We start from the raw sequence: 15,015 nt of genomic DNA, 5'->3' as shown, positions 1-15,015 counted from the left end.
TTACAACAAAGGCACCAAATATGACAGAGGGTAGGACGGGGGGGGATTGAGGGCAGATAGATTGAGAGAAGGAGAAGCGTGGAGAGCAATGAGGATTAGTGTCAGAGGGGAATGATGGTGACAAGAAAGAGCAAAGGATGAGAGGAGGAAAAATAAAGACAATAAGGAAAAAGATGATTGAAAGATGCCAGAGGTGCAGGAGCACATGTTATGAGAGATGCACCAGTTCCGGGAAGGCTTGCTGTGACAAAGTGCCCAGGCAACAGGAGGCGTGTTTACCTGTGATGAAGGGGAAAAGGTGGAATAAGGGGAGGAAGAGAAGGAGAGAGATAGGTCGACGTGTTACAGGTAGATAACGTGAGAGAGTTAAGGTTCAGGAGGTATAGGGTGTCACTTAAAGGACCAAGAGATAGCGAGGGGGGGCAGAGGTGCAGGAACTCAATCCTGGAGCCAAGACAGCAGCTGATGATAAAAACCTCCTCACCTGCACACACCAAGAGAGAGATATGGACAGAAGCACGGGTCAACACTGAGGAGACCAACTGGAGGAATTACTAGCACAAACAGGAGGAAGCAGAGGGATATCTGAGTTATCATTTCATCTGTAAACCTTTCTCATTTCATCTCTTTCTTTACCTGGAGACATCTACGGTGTCAGCTGAATTTTTAAGCAATTTTTTTAAAGGAAATTGACATCCTCTGTATGCATACATAGTATATGCATATATCTATATTTATGTCTTACTTTGCCTTAGTTTTAGTACACGAAATAGAGCAGTAAACGAAAAATCAAGAGCTACAGCTGAAGCGAGGAGAGCAGCGGAGAGGCAAGAGACGGTAAGGGAGGGGGAGGGCGAGTGAGGGAGAGAGAGAGAGAGAGTTTGAGCCCGTGACGCCGAGATGTTCATGATCATTCGAGAGACGAACGCAGCAGGAGGCGGTGGAGGAATGAGCGCACCGCCAGAGAGGAGCGCAAAACAAGTGAGTGGATATTATGCGGACTGGAGTCTTTATATGCATGTATATATAGCGTGTACATGTATTATATCCATTTATAGACTGTATTTATATAGTCATTTTGTGCAATTTTGTCTGAGAAACTGATGTTTTTTCTGTGTGCATATGCAACTGTATGTACACAAAGATACATTCATATCAATTCAATGTGATTTAATTCAATATAAAATAACTTCATGATGGTCTTGAAGTGGTATTGTGTAAGTGTGATTGACAACATTTAAAAAATATGAAATGAATGCCTTAAAGTTGAATTATGCAATTATGCTTGTTTTGTTTGTTTGTTTGTTTTTTTTGCATTATCATAGGTAAATAAAGTCATAATATTTAATTATATAGCAGTCTTCCCAATGAAAGGATGCCATGTAGACAAAGTCGTGTTGATTTTGAGACATTTGAAGTCACCATAATTTGTTTATGGTGGTTTTATTTGTGATGTTATTGTGGTGTGATCCGTATGCTTTTGAAAACACATATCTCAACTCTATCTGAACTCATCTTCTCAGCCCCTCTATCCCACCACCCATCAGGTACAGGCCGCGATCAAGAAGAAGCTGGAGAAGCAGAAGAAGCGAACTAACGGAAACGGAGGAGGTGCTAGTGAGGCTCAGACCGGCACACCTCAGACCTCTCGACGTCAGAAATCCTCCGGCATGGCAAAAGCAGCATCCGCTGCGGAGAAACAGGAGTTGGAGGAGACCCTAGAAGAGATGATGGAGGGAGCAGAGAAGGCAGAGGAGGTGGAGGAGGAGAAAGAGGAGGTGGATTCTGCGGACCTGTTGCCCATAGTGGACTCTATGTTTGGACAGGTAGGAGCCATCTGCAGAGTGTCTCTGTCTTTGAAATGTGCATGAGTATTGGACACCTGTGTGTGTGTGTGTGTGTGTGTGTGTGTGTGTGTGTGTGTGTGTGTGTGTGTGTGTGTGTGTGTGTGTGTGTGTTTCATGTGCTGCTGCATCAGGTTCTCTGTCTGATTGAATATCCATGGCTTGATTGAAACCCTAAACCTTCAAATTTAAAGCCTGTCTGTGTTTCTGACCTCTTTGCCCCCACGGCGTCAACACAAGTGATAATCATTTTGCCTTTACGTTTAACCCCTCAATCTCTCACATGAGAGTGGCAAAGCACGGGGACTAAAGCTGAGGATGGAGATAGCGTGTGTTTGAGAGGATTTAAACTCTGTTACTTTGGGAAACATTATAATCCGTAACAGATACGGCCATAGAGATCTGATGAACACCCTATCTCTGCAGATCAGTATCACATCACTCACATGGTAAGCAGTGACACAGGACACGGCACGGTACACCGCTACAGCATCTGTCAAGTGGTGGCTTTATGTGTGTGTGTGTATATATAAAAATAAAATCAAATAGATTACACTAAATTTAAAACATCTCCTGCTGTGGACCTCAGCATGATTCATGAGTCACTCTGGATTTGAACAAAGAGCCCACCTGATCACGTCACCAAACTCTGAAGGGGGGCTGATGATGATTGTGGCTGAGGTTAGAAACATATCAACATAAATTAAATAAAAAAAAAACAAAAAAAAAACATGTGATGTCAGCGGTGATGCAAGTAATCCAAAATAAAATGAGAACGGCTGAGTGAGTGGGAGAGAGGATCGATCGCTTGAACTTACTCTTTAACAGCTGATTTTTTAGGAGGAAACTTGAGTAAAGCAGGCGAGTCACAGAGACTGAGCATGTGGTATTCCCAGAGTCCATCGTCCCCCACATATGAACCGAAATCAAACAGACGGCGCCTGTAGCTCAAACACATCATCTTCTTAAAGTGATATTTTATAAAAACAAGCTCAGTTACACACATCATAACCGAAAATATTGTAAGGGGTCATTCTCATGTAGCCTCTAGAGGGGGAGACTGTGTTTTGAACATGACTGTACGGGGTGCTTGATGGCTACATTTTTGGCAGACACGTTTTTGTTTTCTTTGTAACTGTTTACAGTATTTTGCATATTTCAATATGTTTATTTTTTGATGGATAAAAATAAGACATTTAGTTTTAGCTTATACTTTTATACTGCATTTATGATACTACTAATACTAATAATTGTCTGTTAAAAGTCTAATATTTTAATATATGTTTTTTTATATGGCAGTCTCCGTATGCTGTGGTGAGTTCTTTTTTTTAGAGAATAATGTAATCTGTAATAATTTAAAGAATAAATTAAAACAATCTTGTAGTTAGGATTTACTATAGTTATTAAAAATAAGAAGTTGTTGATTTCCAGAGGAATTTCTTCACAGAACGACACCATCAAATCTCCATTATACATGAATTCATCATTCATTTATTATTGCAAACTTTATCCTCCGTATGTGTTGGATTACAGGCGTGCCTGAAGGCAACTCTCGCGTTTCTGCGTGTTCACCTGACCTCCTGCATGTGCGCTCACTGAAGACTCTTTAAGTCAAACCAGCTATAGAACTGATTGTTGGAAGTGTGTGTGCGAGCGTGTTACCAGCAAAATATGACAAAACCACACAATCTACGAGATTTTAGAGATATCTGCATTGATGGAAAGTAACTAAGTACATTTACTCAAGTACTATCCTGAAGCACAGTTCTGTGAGTATTTCTCTTTGATGCCACTCCATGCTTTTACTCTCCTGTACTTCAGTGGGAAATTTACTTTTAACTCCACTTCATTTATTTGACAGCTACTGTTTTTTAACTTTCAATATTAGTATTTTAAATACAAAACATGTAATAAACACATTTCAATATTAGTATTTTAAATACAAAACATGTAATAAACACATAAAATAGGATATATATTGTTATTGATTACAAGATTTACAAGAGTCTAACATATGATAGTATAACAAAGAGATGATGATAATGTCTGTACTTTTACCTGACTAAGAGTTTAAATACAGGACAATAACTTGTAATGGAGTATTTTTACACCCCTGTATTTCTACTTTTAGTACAGTAAATGTTTTGAAGACTTCTTCTATGTCTGCCTCCTTTCATTCGTCCACACTGCATCTGTGCTGTCTCTTCTAGTCTTTCTGAATGACAGCGCTCGTCACTGGACACCAGCTGATCTGCATCTGACACCAGATCAATACATGATATGTCTCCTGGTTTACCTGCTCACGGGCACGCGCACATGTGCGCGCACGCAGAACAAACAACAGAGTCGCATTACTGCACACCTCACACACAAACATACCCACAATGCACGGTGCTATAAATAACATCGTCATTCAATGCTGATACGTGGAGACAAGCAATTGAAAAGTAATCAAAACAGAAACCCAGTAACATAAATAAGCTTTGGTGTGCATGCACACACACACACACAGACCACAGCATCTAATCTGCGTAATTAATTGAAACGTCAGTAACAGAGCAGAGAATCAGCCTGGTAATTAATCAGGCTCGATGGTATTGGGTGTCTTGGGTTATTCATGCAGACGCTGGTGTCAGTTCTGTTGAACAAACAAACATCGAGGTGAATCATGAAGGAAGGCACTGAAGGAGTTAATTTGATTGACAAAGTTGTCCTGTGATGTGTAGAGTTAATTTCACTAATTAGATTCCGACTAATTGAAATATTGTGGGTTGTTAATGGGTGGTATATTATGTAATGTACAGTAATCAGCTGGACTGATGATTGATGTAGTAGTTCTGTTTGTAGTTAGGCTAGTTCAGAAGGTGATATTGGTCTTCGAGGTTTAAGATTAAGATTAGAATGAGGTATTAATTTACTAATTATGAAAAAGCAGCAGAAAATGTATTTAATTAGTTAATTGTTGAGTTATTTCCCCCTTTTCTCCATAAATAACAAAAGAAAAAAAGCAGAAAAAATATTAATTTGTTTAGTTTTTATTGCAATTTTCTGGTAGTGGACATTTTTGTCCTTGATGACTTAAGAGGTTTCTGGTAGTGGACATTTTTGTCCTTGATGACTTAAGAGGGTAGCAAACGTTTTTCACAGTTTTTATTGATCTATTAGAAAAAAATCAAATTTGAATTCCAAAGAGGAGAGAAACTTTGTTACAAAAAAGATAAATTTGCCCAAATGAACCCAAATGAGGGCTTAAACATGCATGCATGCAGATATGATATTTTGATTTGTTTGTTTTCTGCTTCCTTTGTTTTCTTACATGTGTAACTATGTCCATTTAACCTCTTGAAGGGTCATTGTGGAATTAAGCCAAAAATGCTTCCATCAAATCAAAATCAAAATCTCTAATCTCTTGTTTTAATGACAGAAAACCTGCAGTCAGTAAAATATATTGCAGTGTGCCCGGAGCAAATGTCATTTTGATCTTCTACATGAGGATTACATGATAAGATAAGTCTTATTATACCCATCGACAGCAGTCTGTCTGCATGGCGGCTATAGGTCACCCACAGTTAGAGCCCAAATAGTCTGACTCTACTTAAGAACTTTTCTTAGGGTAAGGATTTCATTTTCAGGGGTCGCTCTTAAGCTGCATGTCATTCAGCAACATCTCCATCTGCTCAGAAGTTCAGCTAAAAATAGAAGTTGTATCATTACAGTCTGAAGTCTTCACTGCAACAGCTGTCAGATAAAACTCACTCATTAGACCTGTCCTAAAGTGGCATCTAGTGGTGATTTATGATTATTGCACCTGTCACTAAATTGACATTATAATCCAACAAGGTTTATGAGCAACTCACTTCAGACCACACAGGTTATATAAAGCTACACCATCATATAATATTTCCAGATTCGACTTCTTCAGAACTGCTGCAGCAGCTGTGCTTGATTGACATCTCTATCATTCTTCTTTTAGCTTTGTTGCTATTAAAGGTCCAGTGTGTAGGCTGCTCTATTTAGAGAATATGTCAGAAATGGAATATAATATAGATAATTATGTTTTCAATTATATATTATAATGATAATAATATGATAATGATAATTACCTAAAAATAAGAATGATGTTTTAGTTATCTGGATAAGGCCTTTTGTGTTTTTCCTTCACACTAGCAGGAAGGGAGTGAGGTGAGAGGGGTTGCAATCAGAAAATTCACCACTTGATGCCACCAAACTATATTAAAACATTAAATTAGAAGATATGTGGAAGCATTCAAGAAAAAAGAAATGTGGGGGGGAAAACTGACAATAGGATAATGTGAAAGGGGTCGCTAGAAGTGATGATCTGACAGACAATTATCATCTAAATCTGCAGCGCTCCCCGGCTTAACAGCTTTATAGTCAGTATGTAACGCTTTATGGCTGTTGATAACTACTGTTAGTTCAGTTTGTTAGCTGGACTGCCCAGACTATGAGCTGACAGCACTGGGGGAGTGTTAGTATTACCACAGGCGTTTTGGACGACCGGCTGGAGGAGGTTTTCAAGCCTGGGACCAGTGTCGTGCCAGAACCAGAGCTGGGCAAGTGGGCAATGTCACCAGGCTAAGCAGCCTCTATGGACATAATGACAGAGGCGAAGAGACGAAAGGAGACATTGATGGAGGAAGCTAAGAAGAGAAAATGAGAGAGAGACCGTGCAAGAAGCTGCAAGATGAAATCTGGGACTGACAGATCATAATAAATACACATGTACAACTATCCGTATTTACAACAGTGGTATTGTTTCCATTCTCTACTGTCACTGAATATTTGTGGTCAGTTCATCAAGATAAGCAGTAGATGGCACTAAGACTCCAGTCAGCCTCATAACCTCAGTCGTCATCATATTATTGCAAAACAAGTGGGTGCAACATGATGACAAAGTTAAGTGCAATCTCAAATGGTGGGAAAAAAAGAGTCATAAACATGATGTAAATCTGGAATTTATCTTTGAGGAAGGTTACAGTCTTCTTATCACTCTGAAACAGATCTGATGTTGTCATCTCTTCAGAGAGCTTCAGGATGTTTAAACCACATGCTTCATCTATGTCGTCATCAATGAGCCTCTTTTTCCATTGTACTTTGCTCTCATAGTGTTGTTTTTGGCACCACACAGCTGACAGACATAGTAAGCAACTAGCTGCTGAACACAGTGGAGCATTTTGAATCAGATATTTCCCTCAGGAGTTGTTAGAGACCAAAAACTTGATGGTTCTCCAGTCCATGTATGAAAAGGATAAATATGTTGTTATGGATGATTGATTCAACAACAAATAAACTGTGCTCTCCATATGGAATCACCAGACAAGCAGCAGGCCAGATCTGCTTTTGTTAACAGATGGTTTACAAGCTCTGCTGACCACTTCACATTGCACTCATAACCTCAACTTGTGATTTTAAATAATTTAAGACATCTTGGCCAAACTACTACTGGGGTGAAAGAGGACATGTTCAGGGAGAGCTCCAACACTTCAAAGCTGTTACATCCTGCCAAGGGTGCCCTCGGATGACACAAGTGACAGATACATTCCTAATTGGTTATGGAAGACACTCAGAACATCACAGCTCAGCGGTGACTCAACAAAACCTTAAGGAGCAATGTGAAAATACCAACTACATGCTCCAAAAAAGATTAGATTAGATTATATTATTAGATTACTACTCAGATTATTAGCCAGGCTGCCTGGACTATGAACTCAAAACACCAGGAAGTCTTTGTGTTTGTACCAGACAAGGTTTTCAGGCCTGGGTCACGGGCGAATGCTGAAGGGAAACCAGAACAGTGTCGTGCTAGAACTGGAGCTGGGCAAGCAGGCAATGTAGCCAGGCACGGCAGCCTCTATGGAGATAATGACAAAGGCAAAAAGACAGAAGAGGACATTGAAGAAGCCAAGAAGAGAAAATGAGATAGTTACAGACACATATTTTAACTACTTACCAAGTAGTCCAACTTCCTCCTTTTCTCCAACCAATCTCCTTTTTTGTCTGGTCTTGGAGCTCTGGGTGCCCACAGACAGTCCCAACTGTCTGTTGTGGAGGAGCAGGTCTGTCCCTCAACTCATCCTCATCTGCTGCGACGTGAAGCCAATGCGGAAGTGCCAGTTCCTCTACTGTCTTCTTGAGGCTGACTACAGAACAACTTAATCTCTATATTATATTAACGCTTAGCATAAGACCATTTGATCGACGGGTGCCTTCACAGGTGGCTTATTTGAGCAACTAGGCTTCGTTCATCCCGCCTCAGCTCCAATGATGAGGTTTCTTTAGAAACCTGTGGATGATGTCACAGATACTACCTCCATGTTTTATACTGTCTGTGGGGCAGACCGGATGCTTCAGTGACTCACTATCTTGTGGTATTACAATAAAAGTATGGGCTGATTCTAGCTGAATAGCATGCTAATTTAAATAAATATCTCTGCAACACAATACATAGAAGTATTTGTCATGTCATAGCTCTTCAGGGTCTGGTGATGATGTTCATTTTTTTAATGTTCAAATGTTCATCAGCTATAATTCTGGCCATATCTTACACATTGCTCCTTAATGGAATTATGAAACAGTTGATGTGTTTGACAGCGGACAGTTGTTGTTTGACAGTGATTTTAGTAGTATATTTCACATCTGGTAGGCTAGTGAGGTCCAAAATGATCATAATAATGTTCTGTTCTCGAAGTCTTTGTATTGTAACGTGCTGCTTTTCCACCACAGATTTAATGGACACAAGTCTGAAGTCAAATGATGTTCTTTAGCATCTACTACAACTATTTTATAGGGTTTGTAATTTATATGAGTGCACATTTAATAATCCTTTTTTGTTTTACACGTTTTGTTTGTTTTTGTTTAGTTTCCACTTGTGAAAAAAAAATTTGTGTGAAAAACTGACGTCCCATTGCATCAGATAAACATGAAATCATTAGTTTTTATTCATTGTTATTTTACACGTCTATCCTGATGTCAATATAGCAATATATTTGTTCTCACTAAAGTTGCGGCAGGAACATTATATCAATCAATTTAGAAAATCTGCAGCAGTTTGGAGTTCAGCATCTTGCCTGAGGACACTTCAAATGGACTTCAGGAGGATCAGACTGCGTTGACCATCTGATTAATAGATGACCCACTACATCCTGACCCACAGCTGCCACAAACAGACCAGTGCTCATGTACTCCCTATTTTGGTTTCCATCTCTCCGTTCTCTTGTATCCCTTTCATCACCCCATCTTCCCCTTTAATCTCAAATGGAAGGGTTTAATCCCTCTCCATTTACATCCTCTTAATTCTCCCTCTAAAACTCTTCTGTAGATGTAGATGAAGTCATTTGAATGCTGGAGTGCGAGGGAGAGGGAGGAGAGAGAGCAGCTGAGAGGGGGAAAGCGAGCGAGAGAGGGGTGGATTAAAAGCGTTGATCGGCGTGAAGAGAAAGACACATGCTGCTGCTATTAGTAGAGAGTTGCGTTTGTTTGGGATAGTTTGGTTTTTGTGCTGCTTTGTTTGCCAAATTCACTTGACTTTTTTTCTTTCATATAGAGATGGGTGGAGTTATTCAGGAATTATCATGCATGGATTAGAGGTGATTTTTTTCATCTCTGTAGTATCAGATGTGATGACGGATAGACAGCATGGGACACTTGGACAAGTCAGAGCTCGAGCCTGAGCTGAACCTCTGAGAAGTTCAAAGAGAGAAGGTCAGAGAAAAAAGGGGAGTAAGAGATAAAACATATAAATAAGCTCAGAGAGAGAGGGAGGCGGAAGATAGATTTGGGCAGCTGGGTGAGATTGCTTGTTGACCAGGGGAGGTTGGACAATGGGCAACTGCACCAAACCATCTATGAAAGACAAAATGAAGAAGGTAAGAGCATCATTTCTGTCAGGCTATGGCATGCTGGAGCTTCATACTTTCGCTTGCCTTGCTAATAGACGCTTTTGAATGCTGAAGGACATTCATTCTTGCCATTTGGGTAAAATAATGATAGTTAAGTTGACTCTTTGCTAACTTTTTCTTGTCTTAACTATTTAATCTCTTGAAAATTGTTTTTTGTATTAATTTTGTATTTGTCAAACTGGTTGTTTTAAATCACATCATCCATCATATATTGTTGGTAGCTGATGGTAGTTGGAAAAAATGCGACACTGTTTAATATCTCTCTAAAAGCAGTGATGTCCGTCATTAGATCAATTAGCAGAATTATCAGCAGAGGCTGCAGCAGCAGGAACATGAAAGGAGAGTCTTGAGATCAAAATGTTTTTCCTCAGTAAGGAGTGGATTGCCACATTCTATCTAATGTCCGCATGACTAGAAAACCTGTTCCTTGAAAGCTTTTGTTTTATGTGTGAAGAAATCCATAATGCAGACAGTGTAGTGGTGGAATAACAGCCTGGTCTGCCTCTAAAGGAGGCAGTGGATGGGAAGGTGAGGGCAGTGGGCGTGCAGGGTCTGCAGCTGGAGGGAAAGGAGGATCAGGGCGTGGAGGATAAGCTGTTCAACGATCCCTTTGGTGCGCTGGTGAAGAACTGCAACATGCTGCATAACATTGTGGGCCCGGCGTGCATCTTCCTTAAACAGGGTTTTCCACCGACACGTGTATGTAACTGAACACAAAGTGTGCACACTGTGCCCTCACGCAACCCTGGTGCAACTTTTTCCACTCATATCGATTCATTTTCATCCCCACATCGTGGCTGACCCTCCTGCTCTCCACCACACCAGCTGCATCATCCCATCGCAGATGTGGGTCAGACTGGGCGGTCAATTATTCAGTTCCATGGAAATTATTGACTCATTGGTTATTATTGGTTTTGTGGAGCTTACTCTAAAATATGTAAGGCACACAGGGCGATATGGCGGACAAGGCTGGATTTCCAACCAGATGGCTGACCTTGGGTGTCAGAAAAGGCTCCTGAAGGCTCCAAAAGATAAAGCAGGTCCCTATGGGTTCATAGCAAGTTAATCCCCTTTTTCCAAAACAGCTGCACAAAAATCTGTATCTGTGGGTTTTGACATAGATTATACATCACAGATTATACATATAGACAACTGTAGTACAAAATCTCGAATTAAAGGAGCAGTGCAATAACATTTAGCATGATGGGATTTTTCCAATCTTGCAAATCACATCACTTTTCTGTATTAATATGAAACTTACATCAAAGAATTCCAGTTATTTTGTCCCGTTATATCCATTTAGAAAATGTCTACTCATTTTAATTTGATCTGAGGCATTTATGTGAAAACCAACCAACCAAACGATCTCAGAGGATTTGTCATTTTTTCTGTAAGGTTCTTCATCGATACCGAACCACAGCTTCCATTGTGTGAGTGATTGCTTTTCTATGGACAGACTTGCGTGCGAGATTGAGTGCTTTGTGAAAGACATATATGTGTATTTATGAGTGTCGGAACAGAGGACATGTATTCAAAGGTCTCTGCACCAACTAAACCTCCCAAATCTCATAATCTCCAGATGTGTGTTGCCTGGCAATCCAGAAATACTCTGGTAGCCCACTGTGATATATGGCACATGACTTGTCATATGCATCATAATACAGTAGACACAATTTTTCATTTTCGAGATGCACTGGGTTAGTCCAGCTAATACAGCTTACTGAACAACTACACTTACATTTGCAAATGATGTTGAATCCTGACAATCATACATACATGGGCTTAGCTCTGTTCTCAGCAATGGAAATAGACAGTTTAAATATTTCATACCATCTCCACATGATGCCAAACTTCATCAATCTTCCCTCTCATTTTATCTGGTTACTTGATGTTTGTGTATCATTCCTTCCCCGTTCAGTGGTTGTCTGGTTGTTGCTGCAATGATGTCTAACTATGTATATGTCTGTGCAGACCAAACAAGCTCTCTAAATATTTTCAGTACTTAGATTTGTGTGTGTGTGAGCTACAATGAATGATGTGAAAAGCTCATCTCTGTCTCTTCTCCCTTCAACAGGACAGAGAGCTGAGACCAGAGGAGATTGAAGGTGAGATGATTTTTAAGTGTCTTTGCAGCATATTATCACGACAGCCAACTTAAATATTAACATATGTTTCTCCGTGTGTTTCTATCAGAGCTCCGTGAGGCGTTTGAGGAGTTCGACAGGAACAAAAAGGGCTACATCAAGTGTCAAGACCTGGGGGAGTGTATGAGGACCATGGGATACATGCCAACAGAGATGGAGATCATTGAACTGAGCCAGCAGATCGGTGAGTGGAACAACAACCTGGAACATCTGAGAGAACCGAACAGTGAAACAGGAACTGAATAAAATGGAAGCTAGTAAGAATAAAATACAAATAAAAACAGGAACAGGGATCAGGACTAGGATAAATAATAAATAAATAACAAGAGACACAAATCGCAAAAACATCAAAACAGAGCAACTAAAGTTTAACAGCAGAAACATACTTAAACTACACGAGTGATACCTTGTGTTTACTGTTCAATAATTCAATCATTTGTATTTTAGAGGCATGTGTGATTATGAGAAACAGTGATTAGATTAGAGAGCAGTTACTCACATGACTTGTGTGTTGCAGGTGGAGGTAAAATAGACTTTGAGGACTTTGTGGAGCTGATGGGACCCAAGATGCTGGAAGAGACAGCAGACATGATCGGAGTCAAAGAACTACGAGATGCATTCAAAGAGGTCTGGATGTACTTATTAGGCATTCAAAGCTTTTACACAGCAAACATTTAAATAATCAAGTGTAACTGATAACATTATTAACTGCTGCAGTAGTTCCTGGGATGTAGTGTGCAGTGTGATTATGACGGGACAAAATGTCTGCTGTGGAAAGGGTCTATGAATCTGACTCAAGAGTTCAGAAAGATACTGATGCGCTCAAAGGGTAAGTCTTTGGAGGCGCATTATAAACACTGGTGCTTTTCATGAAAAAGGATTCAAATCTTCAGCCTTCAGGTGCTAGACGAAGAGTATGTGAAGTTTGATAAAAAGCTTTTATTCTGTACATGGAGTATTAGTGAAAAGTGTTTAAATTTTAATTAGTGACATGTTTCTACCCCGACAAAACATGAGCCTCACCTATCTATGCATTCATTCAGCGGTGTCTCCTTACCATTTTCACAACATCATGACAGGAAAATCACAGTAATACATAACCGTAATGGTGGCTGCATTATGATTACACTCTTGATTAATTGAACTGAGCCATCATGTTGTGAATTACACCTGTGTTTTTTTCCTGCTACAAGTCAAATTATCTAAAGGTCTACTGGGACCGGGTGCTAGATAATAAATGTTTAAAGAAAAGAGGTGATGCTGTGAAGATTCGGGTTTAGTGAGATTTAAAAAACAACAACATGCAAAGTACAGCATGTACAGCCTTCTTGTTTTTGCATTTGTACGACCGAGTTGAATAAGAAAAATGCTCTTTTTGTTCTTCATAATGTTATTTCAAGAAATGTTTTGTTCCTCTTTGTTTGTACTGGAGTTTCCCCATGTTGTTGCTGGTTGATAAACCAGTTATGTGCGGGGGTGGGGGTGATATTATTTCAGCTTCATCCAGACAAATTTGGGAAACAATGTGACGTGAAATTTGATGCTTTTTCTGTGGCTCCTTTAAAGGCAACCTGTTTACTTCTTGACAGTGTATTCTAGCTCTCTCTCTTTCTTTCTCTGTCCAGTTTGACTCTAATGGTGATGGTCAGATCAGTTTAAATGAGTTGCGTGAGGCCATGAAGAAGCTGATGGGAGAACAACTGACCAACAAAGAGATCAACGAGATCCTTCGAGATGTCGACCTCAACGGAGACGGTCTGGTGGACTTTGAGGGTGAGAGAAATACTCTGTGTCTTTATGGGATGTCTTGGGAGATCACATTTATCCTCACCTTCTTCCATCTCACTCCTTTCTTTTGTCTTTTCAGAATTTGTGCGAATGATGTCCCGCTGACCAGCTGACTACATCAGATGGATACAGGCAGACAGACATTATGCAACTGGATTAGTTAACACACTACATTGTAGTGAACATTATTCTTCTGCTCTTAAGAGCACTAATCTAAAAGTGTATTTTTGTATTAAATAATTAAAAAATGAAGAAAAAAAAATAGACAAATAGCATCCAGCCTACAACTGACACAAGTATTTACATTTGAGGTGCAGCACAGTGTTTCAACTATAATACATATCAATAGCTTCATAGACAACCATATTTTTATATAATCAGTGTTTGTCCTTTGAGTCAACTCTTGTTTGTAAAACTGTGAAACTTTTTTTAAAATTAAAAACGTGCACAAATGTGATGTCAAATTATTCGACACTACAGAGGATAAATATGGAGTTTGTAACATTTAAACAGCTTACAGTACACTGACAGTCAACTGGTTTGTTGAATCATGACTGACTCATGGCTATAAATGGAGATTCAACAAGGACACGCGCGGCCTGGTCTGAGGTAAACGTAAAAGTGTGTGTAGGAAAGTATCAAGAGGATCAACTGCTGTAAACAAGTCGGACGACATGCATAAACATCATACTGACACCTGATTTAAACACAGTTCACTCGAGCATCTGGGCAGAAAATGCTTTGAGCGTCGAGCTGAACAAATAAACAGAAAGTTCAACCACAGAAAATGTCTCAAACATTTTTACTGTAAATTGAATTAATTGTGTTAAAAATAATATATGTTTAAATGGATTCATATTTGAATATATTTTTTATTCTATACGTTATACATGCATAAAATGTTTTATTTTAATACAATATTCCTAAAATAAAGTAAATCTATGAAGAGCATGAAATGTCTCATTTTCATTCAGTTAATTAATGAATGAATTAATAAGAGGTTTTTGGCTCTATTTTACTTATGTTGGCTCTATTTTACAATATGTTGCGTGCCTATAGAGTGTCTCATTTTTAATTCAAACTAGAAATAAGGTTGTTCTTTTCTATTATACGTTACATTGTTGTTACAAAGCATTGTTTGCATTGGAGACTTGATAGCCACACAATTAAAACTGGCAGCTGTGGATGTTAGTACTGTTGATTTCACGTTAATGTTGTTGTTTTATTCCATAATTTAAAATGTCTGTAGATTGTGCATTGAAAAACTGCCAAACCATGACAGTAAAAGACTGTAAAATATGACATTAAATACTACAATAT

General features: G+C 39.2%; 1 protein-coding gene across 3 annotated transcripts; it reads left to right on the top strand.

Annotated features, from left to right (window-relative positions):
• Positions 1-679: 679 nt before the first annotated feature.
• On the top strand, positions 680-14,147 carry cabp2b (calcium binding protein 2b). Of its 3 annotated transcripts, none has more exons than XM_027288957.1 (7): positions 680-981; positions 1,548-1,826; positions 11,838-11,868; positions 11,957-12,091; positions 12,425-12,534; positions 13,533-13,680; positions 13,775-14,147. In XM_027288957.1, exons 1-7 carry the CDS (start codon positions 901-903, stop codon positions 13,798-13,800), a joined length of 810 nt encoding a protein of 269 aa, XP_027144758.1. In that variant the 5' UTR covers positions 680-900; the 3' UTR covers positions 13,801-14,147. The 3 variants fall into 3 exon arrangements, with proteins under 3 accessions (XP_027144758.1, XP_019131573.1, XP_010733804.1); XM_019276028.2 differs by having other exon boundaries at positions 1,524-1,826; XM_010735502.3 differs by lacking the exons at positions 680-981; positions 1,548-1,826 and adding an exon at positions 9,286-9,730.
• The last annotated feature ends 868 nt before the right edge of the window (positions 14,148-15,015 follow it).

Source organism: Larimichthys crocea, chromosome I, assembly GCF_000972845.2.
Source record: "Larimichthys crocea isolate SSNF chromosome I, L_crocea_2.0, whole genome shotgun sequence".
In the NCBI taxonomy this organism is placed as follows: Eukaryota; Metazoa; Chordata; class Actinopteri; family Sciaenidae; genus Larimichthys; species Larimichthys crocea.
The sequence above is the reverse complement of the archived record's forward strand: the minus strand, read 5'-3'. Positions and strand labels throughout refer to the sequence as shown.